The 27,074-nt window shown below is 36.4% G+C and overlaps 1 protein-coding gene across 4 annotated transcripts in view; it reads left to right on the plus strand.

The window, feature by feature from the left end:
- EFL1 (elongation factor like GTPase 1) overlaps positions 1–27,074 on the plus strand; it is a 103,236-nt gene that overhangs the window by 14,761 nt on the left and 61,401 nt on the right. For all 4 annotated transcript variants that reach the window (XM_076347893.1, XM_076347891.1, XM_076347894.1 and 1 more), the window contains exons 12-15: positions 308–407; positions 10,403–10,554; positions 11,249–11,427; positions 12,104–12,239. In XM_076347893.1, the coding sequence (XP_076204008.1) occupies positions 308–407; positions 10,403–10,554; positions 11,249–11,427; positions 12,104–12,239 (567 nt within the window). The remainder of the gene's footprint in view (positions 1–307; positions 408–10,402; positions 10,555–11,248; positions 11,428–12,103; positions 12,240–27,074) is intronic.

Consider the following 27,074-nt stretch of genomic DNA (forward strand, 5'->3'; position numbering starts at 1 on the left):
AGCCTATGAACTGAACTTTAAATATCAAAACAATATGTTTAGTTGGAGTATATGTAGTTTGTTATGAAGAGTTCGATTTTTACAATTTTGCGCTTTTTATTGTGAAACAGACTTGAAGATATGGGCAGTGTTATCAAATGATTAGGCTAGAGTAATTTTCTACTTTTCCTGTTAATTTTTCTTTAGCATATTATCCACTGAAATAGGAAATAAACAGTAATTCCTATAAAATGCATGGAAAGCCATTGTTTTGTCCATACTGTTCGGAAAAAATTGTGCAACTCACTTCCTTTTTATGTTTCTTCAGCTTTTATGAAATGCAGTAGTGAAGGAGCAGCCCCGGTTATCATCTTTGTTTCCAAAATGTTTGCTGTTGATGCAAAGGCATTACCACACAATAAACCAAGGTATGAAAATGTAACATTTAACTTTCTGATCTATATTAGATACTTTTAGGAAAAAAAGTTACGTTGCAAGCGTGGATAAATTGTTTTAGACCTGCGAAAATAATTCACGAATTCTTGAGATGCAATAAAATCTTTTCAGCGAGTAGAGATTTTTTGAATGAGTTCAAGAGATGATTTGTTTAATCTTACTAGTTTTAGAAGATTTAACAAATTTGTTGAGGAGTAAAAACCACATTTGTTGGAGAACAGTACTTTTGTCCAAATATATCATCCTAATGCATACATTGTATGCTGTTTCAGGATGTTTGGTTGAAAATACGATTGAGTTGTAATGCTTTCTTAGTTTTTCAGAAAGGTTGTGTTGATGTGATCATAACAGCTTGCGTTTGCACCAAGAAACACTTCCCATCAAATCTGGCATAATAGCTAGGCGATCATCCAGTCCATTGCAAGTGCAAAATAAAATGGGTTAATTAAAGTAGTCTAAACCTTGACTAACTTTTTGCAGTGAAGTGAAAGGCATTAATGCACTTCAAAAGATTTTCTTCTGGGACATTTGGAAGATTTTTTTTGTTACAGCTTTTTATTGTTTAATGACCATCTTATTTTCTTTGAGGGGTAGATCCTTCTTGATTTCATCTCCCTGACATCCTTAAGTGGACTACTTTTAGCTGAAGCCATCTGCTTTTTTACAGAAGAAAAAATGTACTTTTCTGATGAGTTTATAAGAATGGGGTTCATCTAAACCTTTCATCCCTCTAAGCCTCTGGAGCATTTTCAGTAGTCAACTTTTGTATTAACTGGCCATTTTATGTTTTTCTGGGATTGTCACCGTACAGTGAAGTAATACAGAAAATACTAATCTTTCTACTAAATTAGACTGGTTGTGATTGTTAAATCTTTGTGCAAAAAATGGTAGCGTTGCTGTAGTAATATTTGAAAGCTTTACTACTATCTTGGGTTTTTCACACACTTCCTAGATTTACTTCAGTTTTTTCTTACCACGCTTATCTATGAATCTTCCACCAAAAATCTTTCTTGCACTAAGTTTGAATTCAGGGAGAAGATGCATTGCACTTATGGATTTACCAGACACTAGATGGTGCAGTTTTGCTTTGAGTTCTGTCCTTAAATGTATCTGAAACGAGTTTGTGCTCAGGTACTGGTGTAGCACAGCAGTGCCATTCCTGCTTTGTCTGCTTTCCTGGATATATACTCTAGTTATCAGAGAAGACTACACTGAGGCCATCGTTTTCTGGCTGTTCTGTCACTGATAATGACCTGTTCTTTTTTTTTGTTGGAAGGATTGAGATTCTTTGACGTGATGAGGATGTAACATAGAGGCAAAGGTGGCTTTTACATATACTGGACACAGAAAGTCTTGGACATATTTTCAAGATTTTAGTCAAAATTTTAAAAACCGAAAAGCTAGCTACTGCAAGTCCTGGGTTTTTTTGTTTTTGGTTTTTTTTCATTTTATGTCATTTGCTTGTGAGCATTCTGCCTCATGGATAAACTCTCCCTGCATGCCTCCTCCAACATTAATCTTTTTTTTTTTTTTTGATGGGGTTTTTTCTATTCTTCTTAGTCATCCCCCTTCAGGAAGGGAGCTGTTTCACATGTGTGGTTATATGCCATGTTTTAAACTTTTATTCTTTTAAAAGAGAGAAAAAGTTCCCCAAACGGACAAAAGAATATTTTGAAGAAATTTGCTGTGTATTGCAGTTCATAATATGTGTATGACCAGCTCCACTTTTTTTTTTTTTTGGCCAATGATGCATTCAGTGCAGAAGCTTATGCATTGTGACTTGTTGGTTGTATTTTATCCTTAGATTAAAAAAATGTGCTGCTCTCAATTTTATTGTTTTTGAGAATGCAAATACGATTGCATTTTTGCACTCTGATACATATTGCGTAACAAATCTGTAATTCCGTTTATCAGTCGGGTTTGAAAAACCTCAAGATGTGTACTGAGTTGAGTGGAGGATTGCAGTTGACTCATAGTCCAAGTAATGCAGAGCTGGTCCAAAAATCCAAACAAAATTTAGATAAATTAGGCTTTCTGAGATAATATTGCAGGAGGGCGAGGACTGTCCTGGAATTCTTTCTGGGAGACTTGAGGCATATTAGTGATGACTGTAGACAATATGTCCTTTCTCCCTGTTTATTCAGTAAATTGAGAATTGTAGTGTCTTGCTCCGTAGTTTGTGTGAAAAGTATTTCTTGCTGGCCTTAATATTAAACTATTCAATTGGTTACTAATTGGCTAGTAGTAAAATGAAATCACGTGACTGTTTTTCTTTGAGATAACTAGTCATTATCAGCACCATGTAATTTTGCTGATTAGGTAGTATTAACAATTTTGTTTTGAAGTGACAGTTGGATTTCATTTTTTGAAAAAGAGTAATATAGCTAAATGTGTATTTCTCAATATTTGAATTGTTAAGATTCTACAGGTAAGCAGTTCTTGAAGAAATCGGAAAAGGAGGTTAGTTTTGGAGAGGAAGGAAAGCTATCTCCGTGAAACAAAATATAAGTGTTTTAAAAACACAGCATTGTGTAAATGTGTTTCCTAAGCACATGTTTTGAATTATATTGGCCACTGTGTGATATCTACAGTTACACAGTGAGGATTGTGCTTAACAGAACTGAGTGATGGCTGTGTGGAGTGTGTGAGATCCAATATTTAAACTGGCATTCCATGAGGATGCTCCATAAGAATGCCTGAACATAGGGAGGAACAAAGAATACGTACACTGTGTCGAGTAACAGTGGTTTCATATTTAACTATTTAAGAACATTAATACATGTTATAAGTTCCATTTCCATGTTAATTTTGAGAAGCCATAACTGTTCTTGTGTATTCTGATGTTTGACTGCTGGACCTATCTGCTAGGTTATTTGCATCCTTTGGGGGGGCTGGGGGAGGGAGTATTTTTAAGCGTGTTAAAGCATGTAAAAAATCTGAGATTTTTCTCTAGTTTGTTTTTATTTTTGTTTTTGGCAAGACTTATACTCTTCTTCCAGAGGAAAAAAATGTTACCTTTTGTAAATTTCTTAGAAGCTGCAAATTGACTTTGCAGTTTTTAGTTTGCCTTATTTCTCCCATCTGCTTGTAATACTTTTTAAGCATAGGTTGGGAAAAGCAAAAAGCTCTTCTAAGTCCAGGGTGTACAGTAAATGATAATGAAGGTTGGATTTTTAATTAAAGCAACCTCCTTTGAGACTGGTGTTGGCAACTAATATCTCCTAGAAGGTGACTTTAAAAATTAATAGATTCTGTAATAAAACTTGCTATGTTTTTGATTTTACTGTTTAAATAACAAAGTTTGTCAGCTGTTACAACAATAGAACACATGGGAAAATAATTTGTGGTCAGGTTACAACAGGTTGGCAGCTTATGTTTATCTTTCTTTGGAAAGATTTAAAATTTGACTTTTATATAGTACCAGTATGTCCCTGAGTTTTTAACAGGTTTTCTAAAGAAACGAGAATTGTGCAAATATGTTTTGTCTTCCAGTTTCTTCTGTCTGAACTTCTGAAATTATTTGCTGATTCCAACCAAATCAGAGAAAGGTGTAAATTTTCTGAAAATCGGTGGTTGTGCAGAGTAGACAACACATTAGGACCCTTGATAAGAGACTGTGATCTTCTTCACTTTAGATATTAAAATATCTAAAATCAAAACCAGTAGGAAATAGGGTCATGTTGGCTTCTTTTTGGAGCTACTTGCTTTATGTAATGAGGCCATGGTTATTTGATGATGCCTGTGGTTATTTATTCTTAAGTATTGCTATGTGCAGAATTAGGTGTTCATTCAGCATTTGCTGTTTCTTTCTCTCCTTTCTACTAGTGTTTTACATTGAACTGCGGTCTAAAACAGAATGGTTGAGTGTAGGTGTATAAATAAAAGCAGAGCTTGGCGTTTAGGTACGGAGTATAAATGTTCCAGTTTGCTCTTCCTGAGGTTCAGAATTCTGTCTTTATCAACCCAGTGTAAAAGAGATATATTTAGTAATTAGTTATGATCGTTTTCAAGTAGTTTTAGCTGTCGCTATGTGTATTTAATATAAAATACTGAGGAAATGTAAATTGGATATCAGATGTTTGTTATGCTGAAATCCTCTACTAACTTTGTAGAGCTTTTATGTATAACTGTCACAGTGATGTGATGCAATGTCAGCAATAGGAGGCAAACCTTTTATGTTACTTCAAGTCCATCATTCTTACAGTCCTGCTGAATAATGTAGATAAAGAGAGGACACTAAAGAAATTCCATTTCTACTTTTCAATGGTAATAAAGAAAAGTCTGTTGACCAAATCATCTGATGTACTAAAATTATATTTCATGACTGCACTAGGGGATATAAAACATAAATACCCTTACCATTTTCCTCTGGATAATATGAAAAGTACCTCTTTCTCCTCAGTCAGCTTGAAATCAGGATTTTTTTTTTTTCTTAGGTGTCATCAGGAAATAGGCACTTTCCCATACAGTTCTGCATGAAATGATGATGGTAGTTGTTTCTTTGTTTTGTGGTACAAGGTAGCTTGTTTGCATGTCTTACACCAACAGATTGTAGTGTACTTCATCTCTTTCTTTTCTAATGTTTCCTAAAAACTGTATTGGAAAAAATGTAAATCCTGTGATTTTTGCCCAGCCTTCAGCTAAAAAGACATTACATTGTCTTGATCAAAAGAAGAGAATATTTATAAAGCTCCAAGCTCTGTAAGAAATTCCTATCTTCTTGCAAGTAGATTAATTTTTATGTTTAAAGGCAATATGACTTTCAGTGACTTCAGTGTGATCTGAACCCATCATCTTCTGTGTGCATTAATAGTTTGTTCTAAATTGTAGTTGGTGCATTAGAAATTAATATGGCCTGAGTCGTCTGAACAGCCTGTCAGATTTACAGGTTAACATCTGAGGATGGCACCCAGTTATATAATTAATAAAGTAATATAGGCTTTTAAAAATTAAAAACCCTACTTAACGGTTATTGTGAAATAAATTTCATTGTAACAGTGTACACTTGAATCCGGCTAAGACCTTTGGAACTGATCTAAGAGAGGTATATGTGGTAATGGATGAAATTTGAATCTCTGGACATAATTTAGTTTGTGTAATTGTAAGCTTAAGAGAGAAAAGCTTGTAACATTCTGAAAGAGTTTTGCTTCAAGTTTCTTCTTCTTTATTGCACGTTTAGTATGTGAGGGAAATCAAAAGTCAGTATATCAGTCAAGAGTGTTTTTCAAGTCAGCGTATGACAGCTTGATATTGATATCTTAGTTTCATTATGTATCTCAGAATGAATGATAATTGCTATATAATACAATACAATATGAAACAGTTACCGAGTAATTCCCCTTTGCAGGAGCCCTGTAAGATTGTTGTGTGAAATTTTATGTAAATTCTGGTTTGGATAATTTTCAGTTGTTCATTTTGTGTATACACGTTTATTTCTACTGTGAATTGCCTAGTGCTTTCAGTTGCAACAGAAAAGATAGGAAATAATCTTAGTAGGTGTACATTAGTTTGTGAATGGAAATAGTTCTATAGACATTACACAGTTTAGTCCAGAAATTAATGAATTTCAGAAGGATTAGGAAGACCGCTGGACATACTCTGTGCTGGATTGTAGCAAACAAGCTGTGCTTGAGAGAGCTGTCCTTAGGGATGCCGTTGTCAGAAGTCTTTGAGTGCCAGAAGGTGAGCAGAACAGCAGCCAATGATTTAACTAGAACTTAATTCTGAAGAGCAGAGTCATGAAGAGTAATCCAGAATATTCTCTATAAATTACTTGGATTTAAAGATGTTAACAGAAATTATCCCCTTAGTTTCATGAAGTCAAGCACGTGTCCATGAGCTCATGGAATTTAAACTGGTAAAAACCGTATGGAGAGAAAGCATTTTCAGCCACTTCAAAAACATTGTTCATGGCATGGGAGATGCATCACAGACACTTGTTGATGGTAGTGTCAGTCTTTTGGAAATTAGTTGATGTTCTGACTGTGGTGTTTCCTTTTTAAAATGGTCTGAAGGTTAAAAGGTTAAAAAAATAAACATAACTCTTTAATAATCAGAGGGGAATTTATGTTTGGGTTTTTTGGCTTGATTAGTCACTGAATTTTTGAAAGGTTTTGGAATGAAGTCTCCCTTTGATAACACAGAAGGGTAGAAAAGCTATCATATTCAGAGGATTGATTGCATGAAGTAGTTTAGTTGTCGTTCAGTTTGAACTAAATGAGTTATCCCGGGAGAATGTGGGAATAAAGAAGTCGGCAGTAGCTTGCTTACATTACCTGAAATCCGATTCATTTAATCAACAATCTACTGAATGGTAATAGTATGTATATTATACTCTTTTCCACATTATTATTTCCATAGCATTTGTTTACCACGTGGTTGAGGTTAAGATGAGTTAATAATGTGTTTACCCATCTGTGTCAGCTCTGTTACTTGTGCCTCGTTCACATGTATGGTGTCTGGATGCTGTAGCATCTCTCTGGAGGTAGGGAATCTCCCTTTTTCTTTCTGCTCCAGAATTTTCATTTACTGTGTTTTGTGTGACTGCATGGTCCCATTTTTTTCTGCCAATATTACGAGGCTGTAGATCCTTTCTCATGGAGTGAAAAAAGGGGAGGGAAGAAATATGGTTGGGAAGAAGAAGAGAGAATCTTTCTTCTGGTTTGGGCAGCATTTGTTCAAAATTGATTTCCCTTCTGATTGGTTTTGCGAACTGGAGAAATTTGAATAAATCAGGGTGTAATTTAAACCGGTTTTGTTGCAGATCCAGTGCCTTACGTGCATTAATTGTGTTCTGTGTTCTGCTTGAGTGTGTTACAATTCTATATAAGGATTTATTTGACAACATTATCTTTTTGTGGTTTCTAATGATACTACTGGGAGTGACTAATTTTACAGAAATTGATGCTGACAGAAACCAGGATGGAAGTCTAGGTTGTACCTACTAGCTAAAGTCCCACCCACGCTCAATCTGCTTCTTACCAAATTGAGAATATAATTTGAGAATATAATTAACTGTGCTTAAATGTATTGCAACTTACACCGGTGCATTCAGAATTTTAAGGTATTTGTGATTAGGGCTATCTGACACCTAAATATACTGATACTCTTAAAAATACTATGTAAAGGGGAAAAAAGCAAACAAACTTTTTTCTTTTACTTTAAGGATTATTTACACAAATGAAAAGTATTTTTGGACAATAAAATGTGTTGGAATGCATACATATGTCCTCATGTGTATACTTGCCATCATATATAGACTGCATTTATGACACCCTTGGCTGTCTCATCTGTACTTTCCCTATCAATCTCTCTCCTCTGGGAATTTTTCAGACATTCCAAACCCTTAAATAGCTTTGAACAGCTGCCTTCAGGAAAAAAAAATCATCATAGAAAAGTTTTCTTCTCCACCATCTGCTTTGCATTTTGTATTGTTAAGCCTCACTCTCTTTTGCAATAACATAAACAAACCAAACAGAAATACCACGCTATCCCAAATTTCAGAGGTACATATTCTTCATTCTGTCACAATGATTCTTTAAGAGATGATTTTTTAAAAGAAAAAAGGAAAAAAACCAAAAGAAGGTGCTGAGAAGTTTGTAGTGGCAATTTTGTCTTCCTTTTGCCTTTTTTATGACATGTAATGTGTCTGTCCCAGGTTCTGAGTTCTGAAAGTCTGTGCTTCAAATCCTGACGTTTTATCCTGGGGATCTCTCTTAGGTAATTTTTAGGGAGATTTTTAATTTATGTATGGTTTTCTTACTCTTGAGTTGAACGTTTGGATTCAAGGTAAGCACGATAACTGTGTTCAAAGTGGTTTCCTCAAGTTCTAAGAAGAATTTTGATAAAATGAAGGGTCTCAGTAAGCATTTTTTAAATTAAGTCTCTTGCAGAATGTGTTGTATGCAGAAAAGCATCCATATTATGATATTAAAAAAAACCAACAACTTACTGGCAGTGAGTTGGTCTCAGCCACATAATCTGTTCAGGGCTTTCTGCCCCTAATTAATCCAGTTAAGGGCAGAGTAAGTGTCCAGTAAGTGTCTCTACTGGCTACACATAAGAACTTTGACCCTTAAGTGATGGGTTGTTTCCCTATTTGGGAGTGTGGAGTAGTTGGTATGGGGATGTATGTGATTCAGTCTTTTCTTTTTTTTTTTCAGTAGAGATCATATTTATATGCCTGTTCTGTAAAGAAAAATTACTCTACTGCTGTAGTGCTTCCCACTGTTTTCTTCCTCTTATCATTCATTACTACTACTGCTATTCAGGAAATCTTGAACTGTTTTTTAAGTGTGGAATTTAAAGTGAGGAGAGGAAGTGACTTGTCCAAGGCTACTAAACAAGCTAAAACTACTCATAGGGCACTTTTGTTTTTAATGCTCTGTTGATCAGACTGTGTGCTTGGTACAATTGACTGAAAGAATCCTAAACCATCTTAATACCAAGAACCATTGTTCTTGCCTCCATCATATGAGCAAGTGCAGGTGTAAGGACACATCATGTAGATGGGGTTTTTCTGTGGGATTATGTTCACCACCTTGAGTTGAAGTCAAGATCTAAGACTTTGTGATTAGTGTGTCCAGTTGTGTTGTACAAATGCATGTTTTATGATAGAATTCTTCTGTTTCTTCTCTCGAGTTAGAATTCCATTAAGAATATTCATATAATATAAAAATGCATTGGTTATTATTTTGGAAATAAATTATTTATTAATGCTGGAAAGCAATATATATTTCCATTGCTCCCAATGCAAAAGAAAAAAAAAATTGGAAGTATTCTAGTTCCATGAAAAAAATTATATTTGCATAACTTAATTATTTTTCCCTGCTTTTAAGCCACGGTGATAAAGATTTTTTTTTTTTTTTAATGTAGGCACCTGACAGCACGTTACATGAGAAATTGTCAATACTGAAATTACTAAACAGAATAGATTATTCCTAAGAGTATCTGTAATGATTATAGCAGGATCACAGGTTCAGCTGTTTTATATGGGAAATTCATAGAAACAGAGGAGGAATTGGAAAGAGAAGATGACTAGTATCTGAAATTAATTTCCTTGTTTGGACTTTATTAAATTAGAAGATTGTTTCTAAGGGCCAGATTTAAAAATCAAATGGACAATTTCAGGCAGTGCTGTTAGATTTCATATATGTGTAACTCACTTCGCTGTTTAAAATGCTTGAAAAGAGTTGCATTTAAAAACAAGTCTGTTTATATTGCCTTATGTAAGAGTGATAATGTCATTCTTTAATTATTATTATTTTCTATGATTTATTACTTTAAATCTTACGTTAAAGCACTTTGTTTTAAGGTAGGGTTTACCAGTGAGTAGATAGAAATAGCATCAGAATATTAAAATTATTTTTCGTTATTGTCTCAGTTTTAAGTCTTTTGTCTTTTATGAAGTTACTCACTTTACGGAAAGGTAGCTATAACAAGCAAAGACTTTTCCCTGCATTTGAACACTTGTCATAAAGACTACCTTAAAATAATAAAGATACCACAAGTAATTTAAAATGACAGTATTTGATCCCTATGTATTTGGAAGAAAAGTCTGGTAGGTTTTTTTTAACTATCTTGGTGTAGATAAACTTAGATTAGTACACTGTATGCTTAGTCTTAGCTGTCATTCTAGCTCAGGGTAACATACTGGACATGGTGTAAAAAGCAATTTTGAAAATTGGCTTGGATCTTTTCTGAAAAAGTGAGAATTCACACATCAGTGGGAGAAACTTGACTTATTTTAACAAAATAAACAGAAGTTTAACATGATGGCCTCTTCCTAAACATGGTAGAGGAAGAGTTTGCTAATTTTAGCTGACTGAAAATATATAGTATCATGGGGACAAAAGGCATTCTGCATAAGTTTTTACTTATGCCAAATACAGTATTCTAATTATTGTGATTTAATTTATTTTAAAATAAATGACATTTCCAAATACTAATGTTTTAAAATACAATGTAGGCCTTTAACTCAAGAAGAAATAGCTCATCGGCGTGAACTTGCGAAACGAAGGCATGCAGAAAAATTGGCAGCAAATCAAGGAAAGGAGCTGTCAGAAAAGCCCCCAAGTGAAAATTCATCTGAGGTAACTGGGAGCGCTGGTGATACGAAAGGTATGTAATGCTCTGCTATCTGTTTTTCTTAGAGGATGTTAAATAGTAGTTTCTAGGTGTTGTCAAGGGGCTGTGTACCTTACAAAGAATCATCCAGATGCCAGTCCAAACGGTTCAATAGATGGAACTGAACGAAGAATGAGGAGGGGTCTGTAAGAAAGCTGATAGTTCATAAATGCTGTAATAGTGCCATGGATACCTGTTCCTATAGCCTGAGACCATGCTTGGTCTCAGTACTTTGAGTCAGTGAAGACAGATGATGCTTGAAGGAGGTGCTCTGCTGAAAAATTAAATAATTTTCACTCTAAGTAGAAAGGTGCGGCGATTGACTTTTGCCCTTGTGTATGGGGTAGAAAGATTCAGGTTTGCTTATCTTACCGCTAGAACCTTCTTATGGACTTGTTACTAGCATGCTTTATGCCAATATAACTTTAATTCCTTTAAGCTTTTATGAGAGTAACTGTTTCATTTAAAAAAAAAAAAAAAACCAAACAAAACCAGCCTAATAATAAACTGGTACAAAAGCAGTGTATGAGCAACAGGACTGGATTATGAGTTACAATGAGGCATTCTTGCCGTCTTTTAATGTGTTGCCAGATGTGATAGAATAATATGCAATTGATTATTTTTTTTTCTTCAGATGATGAGGCAGAAACTGCTTGTATACTTCATATATTTTTCTAACTTTGATTAGGTGAAGAGCAACAGCTCACTGGTCAAGTAGAGATCGTGACCTCAAAGGCGATGAAACAGGAAGCAGACGACAAGGAGTCTTTCATTGCCTTTGCTAGAGTGTTCAGTGGCGTGGTGCAAAGAGGGCAAAAAATCTTTGTTTTAGGACCAAAATATGATCCTGCTGAGTCTTTGCATAAGGTAAGAGGTGACAGTGAACTGTTGCCATAACTTGGGATTCTTTTGAAACACTGATGGACAACTTTTTACACATTGCTTACTCAAAAAATAAAAAAAATTCAAGTCAAAAATTCCAAAAAGTATCAAAGTAATTTAGGTAATTGTGATAATAGCTGATTGTGTCCATAAGCTCATTATAAACTTTAACATTTCCAAAATAGTTTAAGTACAGTGTATTAGCCAACAATAAATCCAATATGTGCATACTTGGAGTCAAAGAAAACTTGTGAATGAAAAAACAATGCTTTTGGGAACAGGAAGGTGCATAATAGTATGGAAAAAAAAAGTTGTTAAATGTTTTGAGATTGTGATCATAGTTCATTATTTATGAATTTATTTTAAAACATATGTTTTGTCAGTGACAATGAAAAGCAAGCTAGGAGTAGTACACACCTAAAAATTACCAAAGAAAGCATTATTTTTTATTTTCTTGGTAACATTTGCTCGTTTGCCACAAGACTGGATTTTTGGAAGGGGAAAAAAATGTTTTGTATATATTGGTTTTTAATGCCTAACTTCTGAAATGAAAATGCTCTACAATGTAATTCTTAGCTTTGGAATGCAAGGAGGTTTTGAGGAAGAAGTTTTTATCAGTACTGAGTGATAAATATCCAACACTTGTTGTTTTACTCTGTAGCTGTCATCCCAGTGTTCTGCTACAGATGATCTGCCATTAGTTCCTCATATGACTTGCTGTACATTGGAGAATCTCTACTTGCTTATGGGAAGAGAACTTGAAGATCTTGAAGAAGTACCTGCAGGAAATGTTCTGGGTAAGATGTAACTAGTATTTAATTTTCTAGGCTTGAATCCTTATATTATCCAAAATACACTGAAATTGTTTTGATGTGATTAATAATAAGAAAACTTAAATAAATCTGTGAATGTTTTAGGTATGTTATGTGTGCAAAAAAATGAAGGCACTCTAATTAAACTGTGATTTTTGTGAACTTTGAATTGTGAGGAGGGAAAAGATGCATGAATAGGAGAAAACTAGGGATTACATTAGCCTGTTATCTTCAGGTTGGAGTATTGCCAGGTAAGCATCGCTGCCAGGAATTGCCAAAGGCAGCAGTAAGGTCTCATATTTTATAAATTGCAAGAATTATTTATAATATTTTCCCAACAGTGGAAATTCTGTAATACGACTTCTCTAGTGATGTGGATAATTGTAGTTTTATTTATGGGACTCTGCTTGAACTATGGTGCTAAAAATTATTTCTTTTATGGCTCTGGCAAATTTTTCACTTTCTCCATGGACAAGGTTCTAAGTGATAAGTCATCCTAATCATTGAGTTATGCTCTTTTTGCTTTGCTCTAGAGTATGAAAAGCGTTCTTTGCTGCTTTTGTCCTTCATTTGTCTTTTTTTAATATCAAAAGTAGTGTTTAGAATTTAGAAAGTGTAAACTTTAAAAATTATTTGGTTCTTTATTTTTTTGATTTTGTGAATGAAAATGTACGAACTACAGCAAAATATAAATTATTTTTTTCATGTCTATTGTCTGATTTTTAGAGATTTATAGTAAATATATAGTAAACTAAAAATAGATGTATTCTGTCAGGGTTGGATTTTGTTAATTCAGGCAGTTAACCATGCTGGTCGCTTTTAGCATGGGCCTAGTGTTCAGAACATAAGCAGCTGGTGAATTAGCTTTATTTGGAAGCTTAATATTTTAAAATTCTGAATTATACCTTACTCTAGTCTGATGCCCAAGTTGACCATTTTCAGTATCAAAATGTATTAAGCATATGGTCTGTTTACTTCAAAAAATAATTAAGAGTTTGGAAAAAAAAACCCACCCCAAAGCACTCTGCGGTAAAAGTGAAAGGATATAGTCTTCGTGCTTGCCAAATAATAAATACTTCTGGAGCTGCCTCCTGCAGAGAAAAATATATTGTGAGAATTATGTCTTTAATGTTAAGAGTTGGACCAAATTTCAAGAAATGTTTTGTAACCAATTAATTCTACCAAAAAGTTGTGAGTAGTCTCTACTGCTGAAGGCTACTCCTCAGTGGGGTCTAGCTTTTCCATAAAGAAAAGCTTATTAGTTGAGTAATACAAAAGTTCTAAATGGTGACACAAGACTTGTCATATTCAGAAGAATTCATTAGAATTTTAAGATCAGAATTAACAGTCAGAGCTCTTAGCCAGACTGTTTGGTATTTCATCTCTTTTTACCAGATCATTGTCTGGTCTCTTTACATATTGACAAAACAGGTTTTCATTTTTACCTGGAACATACAAGCTCAAGTATATATGGTTGTGGGTTTTTTTAAATCTGATGTAATTTTAAAGAATTTTTAAAACTAAAAGCACTAAGTACCTTCTTGTTCGTTTCTCCCATTTCCCTGTAAAGCTGCATTGTTAATTTACATAAATTCAATAAACACCTTTACTGATTTGATGATGATTTACCACACTCAGGAGAAAATGCAATACATTTATATGAAAGGAATCTGTAACAATGGTGATGCAAGACACTTATTATTCCAGTTAGTAACAATGATTTCTGTTTCAAAGGCCATTTATCTTCCAGCTTTAAAGCATACAGCAGTGATTTCTCTCCAGCCATATAAGGAAATTGCTTGTAGGTTATTTAATAAATTAAGGAAGCTTTTCTGAAAGCTCTGTAGTTTTACTCTGTATAATTAAATTATTGCCATAAGCAATGCACAGTTAATCATGACTGCCTATTTCCACTTTAAAACTTGTGGTATAGGGTTCTTTCAGATTTTTTTTCTTCAGGGTTTGGGGGTTTTTAGTTATTATTTATAGGTTGTTTCTTACAAGGAAGAATCTGCTTGGTCCTAGTGAGCAGCCTTTTTATTCTTTATACTCACTTATGCAAAGGTTTAATGATCAAAGACATGGCTTGATACATAGGTTGTTTTACTGAAGATGAAAAGATTTCATCCCCTGTTCCTTGTGTTCAACTAATATTTCCTAACATCTGTGTTAGGTTTCATATGGTTCATTTCATAACCACATACTGGAGGTTCCTGCTACCATGCAAGCATCTTCTCCAGATGTGTTGTATTTGACAGGAAGTGAACCCCTGGATGTAGCATTGTCGTGGTTTAACCCCAGTGGGCAACTAAGCACCACCCAGCCACTCGCTCACCCTCCCCCACGGTGGGATGGGGGAGAGAATCGGAAGAGCAAAAGTAAGAGAACTCGTGAGTTGATATAACAATAGTTTAATACTTGAAATAATAGAAAAATAATAATAATAATACAAAATTGTAATGGAAAGTAAAACAACGCGAGAGAGAGAGAGGGAGAGAAACAAAAACCTGGGGGGGCAGGGGGAACCCAAACAAACAAGTGATGCAACCGCTCACCACCTGCTGACCGATGCCCAGTCAGTCCCCGAGCAGTGGTCACGGCCCCCCGTCCAACTCCCCCCAGCTTATATACTGAGCATGATGTCATATATTATGGAATATTCCTTTGGCCAGTTTGGGTCAGCTGTCCTGGCTGTGCCCCCTCCCAGCTTCTTGCGCACCTCTGCACTGGCAGAGTGTGGGAAGCTGAAAAGTCCTTGACTTAGTATAAATACTGCTTAGCAACAGTGAAAACATTGGTATGTTATCAACATTATTCTCCTGGTAAATCCAAAACACAGCACTATACCAGCTACTAGGAAGAAAATTAACTCTACCCCAGCTGAAACCAGGACAGTATCCACCCCTTATTCTATACCATCTATGTTGTGCCCAGGTCCCACACTTTCCAACATGTTTTACTTAATCATCACGGCTTTTCTTGTCTTTTAATATATACACACAGATACCATTCCCTTAGTCTATGGGCCATCCCTCTAAAATGTCTGTTGTGTTCATTTAGTTCATGACTTTGGATTACTTAATCACCACGGCTTTTCTTGTCTTTTAATATATACACACAGATACCATTCCCTTAGTTGATGGGCCATCCCTCTAAAATGTCTGTTGTGTTCATTTAGTCCATGACTTTGGGTTCCATCTGTCATAATAGTCTTTTTGGGCAGGGGAGATGGTGTGTGGTGGTGGATTGTTGCATGCTGAAGTCAGTTGTGGTTCCATCACCACTGCACTTTTGCTTGGTTTCATCTAAGTTCATTCTTCATTAATTTGGGTGGTTCTTATTGTAATACCATTGATATGGCATATAACTATAGTAGTAATGGCATACAATATTACGTAGCAATTAACATCATACAGTTCAAATCATGGACTGTTCTGACCCAAAATCAAATCCCCTTGAGGTACACATCGGACTTCCCCGTCCTTCCGCATTATCCACCGAGTGCACTGAGGTCCTTGAGCAAAAGCAGTCCCACGGATGGGTTTGACTTTGCCCGAGGCAGGAGTAACCCATACTGTCTTTCCCAGCATATTTTTTATGTGCACTACAGGGACTTTATCCTCTTCTACAGTACATAAAAGTTTTGACTGGGCAGGGCCAGCTCAATTGGCAGATCCCCTCGTGTTGACTTAACCAGGTGGCTTTTGCTAAATGTGTATCCCAATGTTTGAACGTCCCGCCACCCATTGCTCTCAGCGCAGTCTTTAACAGTCCATTGTGTCATTCAGTTTTCCCGGAGGCTGGTGCATGACAGGGGATGTGATACACCCACTCAATGCCGTGCTCTTTGGCCCAGGTGTCTATGAGGTTGTTTCAGAAATGAGTCCTGCTGTTTGACTCAATTCTTTCTGGGGTGCCGTGTCACCACAGGACTTGCTTTTCAAGGCCCAGGATAGTGTTCCGGGCGGTGGCATGGGGCACGGGATATTGTTCCCAGCTATCCGGTGGTTGCTTCCACCATGGTGAGCATGTGGCGCTTGCCTTGGCGGGTTTGTGAGAGTGTGATATAATTGATCTGCCAGGCCTCCCCATATTTATATTTCAGCCATCGTCGTCCATAGTAGAGAGGCTTTAACCGCTTGGCTTGCTTGATTACAGCGCAGGTTTCACATTCATGGATAACCTGTGCAATAGTGTCCATGGTCAAGTCCACCCCTCGATCACGAGCCCATCTGTATGTTGCATCTCTTCCTTGGTGACCTGAGGTGTCATGAGCCCACCGAGCTAGAAATAATTCACCCTTATGTTGCCAGTCCAGATCCACCTGAGCCACTTCAATCTTAGCAGCCTGATCCACCTGCTGGTTGTTTTGATGTTCTCCAGTAGCCCGACTCAGGTACGTGAGCATCTACCTGACGGACTTTTACAACCAGGTTCTCCACCCGGGCAGCAATATCTTGCCACAATGTGGCAGCCCAGATGGGTTTGCCTCTGCCCTGCCAATTACTCTGCTTCCATTGCTGCAACCACCCCCACAGGGCCTTTGCCACCATCCGTGTGTCAGTATAGAGATAAAGTACTGGCCACTTTTCTCGGTCAGCAATGTCTAAAGCCAGCTGGATGGCCTTTACTTCTGCAAATTGGCTCGATTCACCTTCTCTCTCCTTCAGCAGTTTCTACAACTTGTCACATGGGACTCTGTACAGCAGCTTTCCATCTCCCAGAAGTGATAAACTGCACCACAGGGAATACATACTGCAAGCAAGGATTTACATAACATAACCCTGCAAACAAATAAAAGAACATTGTGACCAGTGACTATTAAATGCTTATAACAAAGCTATTTTAACATGCCCTGGTCAGATCTGTCGTTATCTCAACCCTTCGAGCCCCACATTGGCTGCCAAAAAGGACTGTCGTGGTTTAACCCCAGTTGGCAACTAAGCATCACACAGCCGCTTGCTCACCCTCCCCCCCACAGTGGGATGGGGGAGAGAATCGGAAGAGCAAAAGTAAGAAAACTCGTGGGTTGAGATAAGAACAGTTTAATACTTGAAATAATAATAATAATAATAATAATAATAATAATAATTTGTAATGGAAAGTAAAACAGTAAGAGAGAGAGAAACAAAAACCCGGGGGGGAGGGAACCCACAGGTGATGCAACCGCACACCACCCACTGACCGATGCCCAGTCAATCCCCGAGCAGTGGTCACGGCCCCCCGGCCAACTCCCCCCAGCTTATATCCTGAGCATGACACCATATGGTGTGGAATGTCCCTTTGGCCGGTTTGGGTCAGCTGTCCTGGCTGTGCCCCCTCCCAGCTCCTTGCGCACCTCCTCGCTGGCAGAGCATGGGAAGCTGAAAAGCCCTTGACTTAGTATAAGCACTGCTCAGCAACAACTAAAACATCGGTGTGTTATCACATTATTCTCATGGTAAATCCAAAACACAGCACTATGCCAGCTACTAGGAAGAAAATAACCCTATCCCAGCCGAAACCAGGACAAGCGTGAAATCCATTAATCTCCAGTTTAGTTTCCATAGCTCTTCTTACTAGTGCTTAGTTTGTCTTATAAGAAGGACAACTATAAATAGTCCAGTCAATGAAGCATTAATTGATTTAATTTGGATGTTGTAAGTTAGTTCTTCTGTTTGCAAAGTAGTGTTAGGTATTGTTTAACAAATTGTAGAGACTGATAATGCAGGTACACAAATAGAAGAATTAATGCTAACATAAACAATTCTTCTTTTCAAATTTTTTTTGTTAATGGAAGGTGTGGGGAAAGCAGTATTTATTATGTCATTTTGTGAATGAAGCAACGTTGCTTCTTTACTAGGAGGGAAAACAATAACTTAAATTGAAACAGTGTTAAAAGTTGCAGAAAGATTATTACAGGCACCTTTTAAATTATTTCAGTTATGTTTCTATGTTAAGAATATTTCGTCTAAATCAAGACTCCCTCTATCACACCAGCAAGTGTTCTGAAGCATTAATAGGTCTGTATTCTGGGGAATGCAAAAGGAAGTGGGGACGATTGATTTGCTTGTTCCCATGCAAGAATCTCTCTCTCTCTTTATTTATTTATTTAAACAAGGGGAAGGAAAAGTACAAATACAGGAAAAGCATTATTTTGTAACACTTGTTCTGATATTTTTGTGGCTGAAGACAACAAAAAGAATTTAGTGGGTGATCCCCAAAGTGACAAAGGAAAAATTAGGAGGCAATATGTGAGGAAAAAGTAATTTGGGCTCTGAGTAAAGATTGAGCAAGTGCACACCCTCCAGATGCCCATAATAGCTTCCTTTCCCCCCCTCTTTTTGTTATTTTTCTTGTTGTCCTGTAATTGAAGGCAAAATGCCTTTTTTGTTCAATGCAAAAAAGGGGGGTTTTAGTAACAAAAACAGCTGTTGGAGGTAGTGTAAAAATGTATTTTAAATAGGCAAAAAGAAGTAGTGCTTTTTTGGGGTGATGATGTCATGCACAGATGAAAGGCCTAGGATTCCCAAACTGGGTATTGATTTTTATCTCTAAGTAATTTAAGCAAACACTGATGTAAAAACCAAGGAACATGTTTCTGAAACACTGGTTTAAGTGCTTGTGTAAGTACAAGCATGTTTAGGTACTTGTATAAGTGAATAATGTTGTGGGGTTTTTTTAAACTTGGCTTGGTGTCATGTTTTTCTGAATAAATAATTGAAGGATCATCAAGTGATAAATTTTTCTTAATTGGAATAAAATTTATCTCAAGGCATGTTGCGCATGCACACTCATGCATGTGCACACACATCGAGTTCAGAATAACATGCATCTTAAAATTGACATGTATGCTGCTTTTTATCCACAGGTACCACAACAATAGTCTTGTGTTTGCTAGCATACAAAAACCAGATTTTTCTTAGAGCTGCCTATATGACTATGTAAGTGCTTTTTGTGTTTTGTTGAATACTGTTAAAAGCAAAGCTGTTCCCTTACCGCTAGATTTGTAGTGCTTTAGTGTAATGCTCATAGGAGGCTAGGTGATTTCCTGACTGTTTTCAAATGCAGTTAGCTATGTGAATATCAAGTGTTCTACCAAAGTAAGAGCATTTGTTTCTTTAACTTACCAAATGACGTTGTTAAAAGCAGGAATCTAGAAGTCACTCCCGTTGCCAGCTCACTATGAACTGACTTCCTATATAACAGACTGTTGTGTACCTTGGTTTTTCCATTTCTAAAATGCTTGTTTTCCCATACAATGTTCTTTCATATTTTAATTATTTATAAAGCACTTATAGGATTCTTGACATGTAAACAATATGACATGGGAAATGTAGGTGATTACGGATTCATACTTTGGATTTTTTTGTACCTTTCTGAAGATAGGTGCCGTACAGCTGCAGCTAGCATGAAGAGCTGGTATGAAGTAGTGTAGCTAACCTCATTACAAGGTGTCTGACAAGCATTTTATTTCTTTAGGACTTCATTGAACAATTTAGGAGCTTTTAATAAGCAGCCTCTGTTAAGAGCAAAGAGCAGCTGCAAGCAGCGATGCCATTTTAAAGGCCCAGAATGGCTTTCTAGGACTGATGCCAACTAGCAAGCATTACCACCTTCTGTGAAAGCCCTAGGAACAGTCCTGCTGTTGCACCAGCCTTTTATTTCTGTGCAAACATTTGGTGGGCTAATTTCACTCTCTGAATCAGTAATGTGATTATTTAAAAAAAATAAAAAATAAAATAGCCAGCTTGAAGTGATTCCAGCTGTATGGGCTGTCTCATCTCAGCATACTATGATCAGTGAACACAGGAGGGCAGTCTTTCTCAAGAATGTTACTGAAATTAGCTGAAAATAGTGAATGAAACAAAGAAAACTCAAACCTTTGTCTTCAGTTTTGGAATACTTACAATTTTTATCGCTAACTGCCATCTCATAACCCCAGTAAAATAACCTTGCATTTTTAACTAGTTTATAGTAACCCAGCATTATTCAGGAAAAGATATATCTAGCATTATTCAGGAAAAGGTATATAATTGAATGGATTTTGTTACTGAATGATGTTTTATCTCTGTGAACTGTTGAGTTTACCTGACATCATTGTATCTATATTAATTTCCTAGCCAATTAATGTTCTGTGTCTAGTTAAATGGTCGAAAAGATTAAACATGTTCAAGTTGTTTCTTTGCGCTAAAGACATAATAGTTAATCTGTTGTTTGGCCTCTTTCAGTGCTGGAAACTAAAACCATTTTCTTACCTCTATTTTTGCTGTAGCGGACTTAGTCCCTTTGCGGTTACTGCTCTTTGCTGTGTGTGGTTCCAACAAGCAGGCTGAGTAATTTGTGTTGCTTATTGGGCAATGTAACATAACATGGTGCGCAGCTAATGAACTAGTATCAAATGAAATTAGAACTGTGTTTTGCTGATCACCTTTATCCTGTTTACCTTACCATTTCTGCTGTTTTATTTGTGATTCCATTTCAGGGGATTTGACTTGACAGACTTTAATGAATCACTTATTTCTTTTGCAGTACTTTGTTTTCAAATCAATATCGACATATCACTTGAGAGGAAAAAGTATGACATGTCTTAGGTCAGAGGTATAGCACTGTTGTGTATCTTTATTGACCCAGCTAAGGTTTGTGGGGAAGAATACTTTGAATGGTTATATATAAATACATGTATTATATAAATTTATATATTATAAGATATATATAAAGCTGTTTTACATTGGGTATTTTTTTTTAATTTATATTGAAGAATTTAAATTGCTATCTGAGTAGCTGTACTTTTTCTATTTTTCTGACTGTAGCTTCTTAAGACTATAAATGGAAATCGTAAGTGTAGTAATTCTTGCTGAAGAAAACCACTTCTAAATTCTCTAGTGCTTCTGGAATGTTCTCTGCTCTAATTTTCAGGAGTTTATTATGAGATCTTAAAAATGTGTTTAGTCTTGCCACTGGAATACAAGGGGTTTTTTATCATATTTAAAAATTGAGCTGTATAAGATTATTTAAGCTAAAGTCATAATACCTTCATCTAGGCAAAAACGCCTTTAAGTTTGCTCTTGACCACTGTTGGATTATAATGTCAAAAAATTCAAATAATTAAGTTTTTGAGGAAAGGAGAGAATGCAATGAAAAATTCTGTTTCCGTTTTAAAGCAACTTTCGGTTATTATAATCTGTAAAATCTGAGCTTTCATGTAAATGAAAATTAGATTTCTAAATAATCTTCCAACTGTGAGGCAAGCGCTCCTGATTCTTTGGGGTTTGTATGCCGACAGATACTTGCTGATGCTTGAGGTTTCCGGAATAGTACCAGAAGGAAAACTGCCCAGACTTGTCAGTGTTCGTTGTTGCTACTTATATGCCTGTGGGCAGCAGTGGGACTAACAAGAATCAAGACAATTTCATACCATTGCTGCTTGAAGAAACTCACAGCACAGCAAGCACATGCTACGCAGCTACTTAATAGAAAAGATCTAGAAATAGACTGGAAAGAGGGTTTGAGGTGCAGGCAGTCGTCTCTGTTTACCACCCCTGTGTTTGCTTCAGAAATAAGTGATTTTTCGCCTTGGCACTTCAAATTTATTAGATGCCTATTATTACACTAATATACATCGATCAGAATTCAGGGCCAGAGTTAAAGGAGACCGACTCCTTTTCCTCGTGTAAGGGTGGAGAATTGACTTACATAGTCATTGCCACTGGGCAGATGTTACTCAGCCTTTCAATAGCTAACTCTTTTGGGTTTAGGTCCCAGATACTAGCTGGCTTATCTCCAAAATTTCCAAATCTTCTGTGTGAGTCCGTGGTTGGGTGTGATTTTTCAAGTCTTTTTTAAATCAGAGGAGAGGGATTTTCCCCAGTATTTCGGAGTTATTTTCTTTAGTCAGCATCAATGTATTTATTTTTAGTTTCTCCCTCTATGAGACTGAATACGTCCATGTATAAATAAAGGGAGAACAGTTATCTACAGAAAGAGCCATATTTATAACTTGGCTAATGAACCTCTTATTTTTTCCCAATACTGTAAGAGAATGAGAGTGTTAAAGTAGTTAGTATCACCGATGTAAAATGGTAATAGAAGTCTTAAGGTGAAGTTTTGAGATGATTGGCTGAGCTTACATCCATAATGTTGCGTTTGGGATTTTTTCCAGCACACTGAGATACATCACTGATGATTTTGGGAAATTACCTCACATTTTCATTTGAAGAGCCTGAAAACTAAACCCTCCCTCAATCTGCTTATAAAAATTACTTGGAGCATGCTTTTGTGTTTGGTGTTTTGTATTTTTTTTTTTTAAACCGGTATCCTCTTTAAAACTAGAATGTTGGTATTGTTTAGTAGGTGGCACTTATAATATAGCCATGTGCTCTCTTCTTTCTTACGATGTGGTTCTAATGGGAACCATCTAACTTGCCTTGACTGGTTTAAAATCTCTGAAGAGACTTTAGTATCCATTACTAAATGAGGATCTATCAACCAAAGTGACTTTGGTTTTGTACTCGAAGTTGTCAGAATTCCATTTCTAAGAATATCCTGCCTGTTAGTGCCGCTATGAAATATTGTACAAAGTGGGAAACATCGATTCAGTGATGAACTTGGACACTGGGGCACTAGAGTAAATGGCTGAGAGATTCAGCAAGTATGCCTAATTTGAGGAGTTAGTGTTTAAGGCTCAGTTTTCAACAGAGGTGTAAATTACCTGATTTAACAAGGATCTGTATTTAGACTATATAATTGAACCTTTTATCCCTCTGTACAAAGTGGTATTAGGCTTGTTTTCCTACCTCTGAATTAAACACGCTGGAGAATACCCTTTGCAGAAGTAGTTTGTTGTAGAACTCAAACTTTCAGAAAGCTGTTTTAAAGGAACATTTCCTTTGTTTAATGTGGCCGTGGGTTTTCTAAAATTCAAACTGAAAACATGCAGTGTCATTTCAGGAATAGGTACAAAATAATGGCTTTAAGCACAAATGAGTTTGAAAATATATGCCTTATTACATGTAAATTCATGTATAGCAACTCAGATGTGAAAAAGACACCATAAATCAAATCTGTTTAGGAATGTGTGCAATTACCAATGCAGAAAAGAAGTTTTATTCTTAAAGGATTTTAAGTTTTGCAGTGTTATTTGTGGAAAATACATCTCATGCTACTGTGATGGTGTACGTGAATCAGTTAGTGACATTTTTGAAAATAAGTGTGTACTTTTAATCAGCTGGCTATTCCTTTAGCTGTTCTGGTCAGATAAAGTTCAGTTTCTATTAGATTAATTAAGCTTTTCAGCTTCATTGCAAAGGTAGTCAATTCGTGTCCTAAAAGGTAGTTGTAAAATGTAGATGTTTGTCACAGTATCAAGTCGTAGTATACTTCGGGGCAGATAACTAAATAAAAATGTAACTGGAATACTGTCTCATTGGTATCATTTAGGCTAGACTTTTACTTAAGTGTGGAACTGCAAAGACATTGGAGGGTTTAAAAACTTACATTAAATTGTGAAACTGTCTGTTTGGATAATATTTGTTTTCTGTATCTTAGAGATATATTTTAGACGTGAGTGCATCTCCGTTCCTAACATAGGTTCTCTCTTGCCAGGCCTTGTACACGGTGCTGCTTCTTTATCCTTTTGCAGTCTGAGTCAGGAGAACGTGCTTTTCCCAACACATCCTTAAATAACACAAACTACCTGCCTAGATAATGGGATTAATGATACAAAATATTTTCATTTCTGATGTTTATCAGTGCTGAAATACACCACGTGTAACTTGGAGGGGGGGAGGAGAAGCAGCTTGGATCTAGAAATTGCAGTTCAGTTGTCTCAAAACATTATCCTCTCGGTGCCCTGTAGGAGGCAGTGAATGAGTAGTGGATAAAAGCAGTTTTTCTAGGCAGTGTAGGTTTTGTTGGTTAAATCTAGTTTGTCACTATTTTTGCATAGTTCAAGACTTCTGAGTAATTTCTCTTAAATCTTACCTTTTTCAGCTTTAGTACATCAGGAAGTTGTTCTCTGTATATATGGTTTTTAGCAATAGAGAATTTATAATTCTCTTGAATTTGTAATGTTCTCTATTTCTGTATAATGTCTTTTCCAAGGTTGTGCAAAATTGACACTCCTTTACATGACTTTGAATAAGGCTTTTTCCCATCTTTATACTTTAAACAAATATCCTGTGAGCAAAACAGTTCTGAAGAAAAAAATTGGTGGTTTTCTTTGTTTTTCACTGAGTTTCCATTTCTCATGACATATGCACAGCTGTCTGACAAGGATTATATTTGAAGTTGAATATCAAATGATCTCAATATTCAGAGCATCTGAATGATGATGATGATGATTCCTTGATAAATTAGGGTAGTTAGAGAATTGTCATGTAATTTTCCATATGTTTCTTTACTAGAAATGGAAATAGGAACCAGGTAACTTGTTTTATCCTTTGAACTGTTTTCTTATTCCCGTTTAATGCGAAGCCAGAGGGCACTGTTTTTCATGCAATACAAAAATGTGTAGCTATTTCAATTTTGGGTAAAGGTCTCACATGGATTCACAGCACTGTCAGTGTAGTGAAAACTTTGGATTATGGTTTATAATGTGCATTTCTTCATGCAGAAAATCTACCAATGTTTTGACTCTAAATTAAATTAATCTCATGGAGTATTCTGAAAGCCAGAAGTCTGCAGTCAGTGTGCTGCCTACTTACTAGCTCAACTCAGAAATAATGTCCTGGTTTCAGAGGCAGTGTAGTGTTAAGTAAAGCCACTGTCATGAAAACATCTTGTTTAGCTTCCTTTTTTTCTTTGATACTTCCTTTGTCCTGAGAAAAGCTACTCTTTTATATGAAAAAGAGAGGGGAAAATTCTCCTCTCTGAATGTTTCTTTAACTTTCATGGCTACACTAATTGCCTTCTGCACAGGGTAATAGCCAGGCTGTAGAAATTAGGCTGGACCTCCCTCAGCTCTCTTTGATGGCTCTGAAATCTACCCTTTTTCCCCTAAGGTCCCCACCCCAAATCTTAGTGTTAACCTCCTGTGTTCTCTTTGGATTCCACCTTTCTCTCTGCCTTTCCATCTGTTACTCTACCTCAGCTTTTTATTTTGATTACCTTAGTTATCCCTTGTCAGTAAAGTAGGACTATATGAGAATATTTTAGTTAACCACAACCTAAGCAAATGCAAAAGCTCTTCTCCTAACTGGCATTGTTTATGCAGTATAAACCACTAATCCGTGAGGGCAATTTATTTGAATGTGTTCTAAATTCCTGCTGGAGCGCTTCCTAATCTTAGCCAGGCCTCCTGTGTAACGGGGAGAGGAGCAGTATACACGCTTTCACACCTGCATGTGAAGAAGTGTTTGTCTTATTGTGTAATAGACCTAGTGCCTGTAATACACAGCATTCTTGCGATAAATACCATCTGTGGTTGTGAAATGCCTCACTTCTACATTTGAACTAGCCACAAAAGCCTTTTATTATTTTCTGTATTTCTCTTTTGCTTCCATTGTCTGTTGATAGCAAAATTTCTTCAAGGAGTTCAGAAAAAGCAAGGAGGGGGTTGCAGTGAGGGCATGGGAGTCTGAGCGAGGAAGACCAGTTTGGAGTTAATTCTGCACACAACCCCACTGAACATGAAGACAGTTGCAGAGAATCAAAATCCTCTGTAACAAATGGGAAGGTTACAAAGTCAAGAGATTGTTAATAAAGGCTATGTTTTAGTGAGTTATTTTCTAAATATTTTCCCGAGATTTTAATGTTGTTTCATGCTTCACATTAAATTGCAAAAGTGTTGTGAGGGTTTTTTGGCCCATATCAGGGTGTGAGTCATGAAGTTGGCTTTGTCTGGCTTGTGAACTGTGGGGGGGAGTTAAGGCAGAGCTATATTTAGGAGAATCAACTGATGTCCAACTGTGGAGCACTGCTAAACAACAGTGTTAAAGGGGCAGCACTGGACAGTTTAGGCTCAAAGTTTAGATTGTTTGTACTGGTTTATCATTTAGTAAACAATCAGAAAAGCTGATATTTACTAGAAATATTCTTCTTCAGAGGTTGCAAGCCAAGCAGTGTGAGTTTCAACTCCTTTTGTACTTACCTAGTAATAGCTATGCTAATTTCATTGTCAAAGCTGTATGAATTGAAAATAGCAAGCATAGATAAAACTTCTAGTTTCATCTTACAGGTTTCAGAATCTGAATTTGTAAGAATTTGTTATTTATACAGAATTGTTTCATTCCAGTTATAGGTAGATAAGGTAATGTTTGAGGGGCTGTTTCCATTGAGTTTTTGTCTTAAGATGGAGTACACTTGCTAACTTTACTTGATTGTATTTTGAATTTTTGGCATGGATACGTGGAACCAAAATTAGGTACCTTTTTGCATCTACTTACGACTAAAAGAAATATGGTTCTTTTCTAACCTTTCTTTCTCCCTACTACCTAATTCTCTCCAGCGAGGTCTGTTACGTATTTGGGCAAAATTCAAGCCAGTGATTTTAAAAAACGAGAGGCTCCATTTTCAAGGCTGCTCTTCTGTCATAACTATCATGGACTCTAGCTAGTGTTTTTTGTGGGGGTTTGTGTTTGGTAACCTTCCTTTTTGCAGGCATGTTTTGGTAGATAATTCACCTAGTTTGGCAGTGAGCGTTTTATACTGCCATCTTTGTTTCTCGGCCTGTTTGTGTGAAGACAGCGAGATTGGAATAGGAAAACTGCAATGAATTTAAGGACTCCAGCTGAGACGTGAGTGAAAGCTTTTCCGTACAGAGTGGAGAGATTTCTGTCATCCTCATGAATTTGAAGCGGGCAGGTTTTTCAAAGGCACTTGGTGTTGGTTTAAGCACACTGT

The sequence above is a fragment of the Aptenodytes patagonicus genome, chromosome 10 (genome assembly GCF_965638725.1).
Source record: "Aptenodytes patagonicus chromosome 10, bAptPat1.pri.cur, whole genome shotgun sequence".
Taxonomy (NCBI): Eukaryota; Metazoa; Chordata; class Aves; order Sphenisciformes; family Spheniscidae; genus Aptenodytes; species Aptenodytes patagonicus.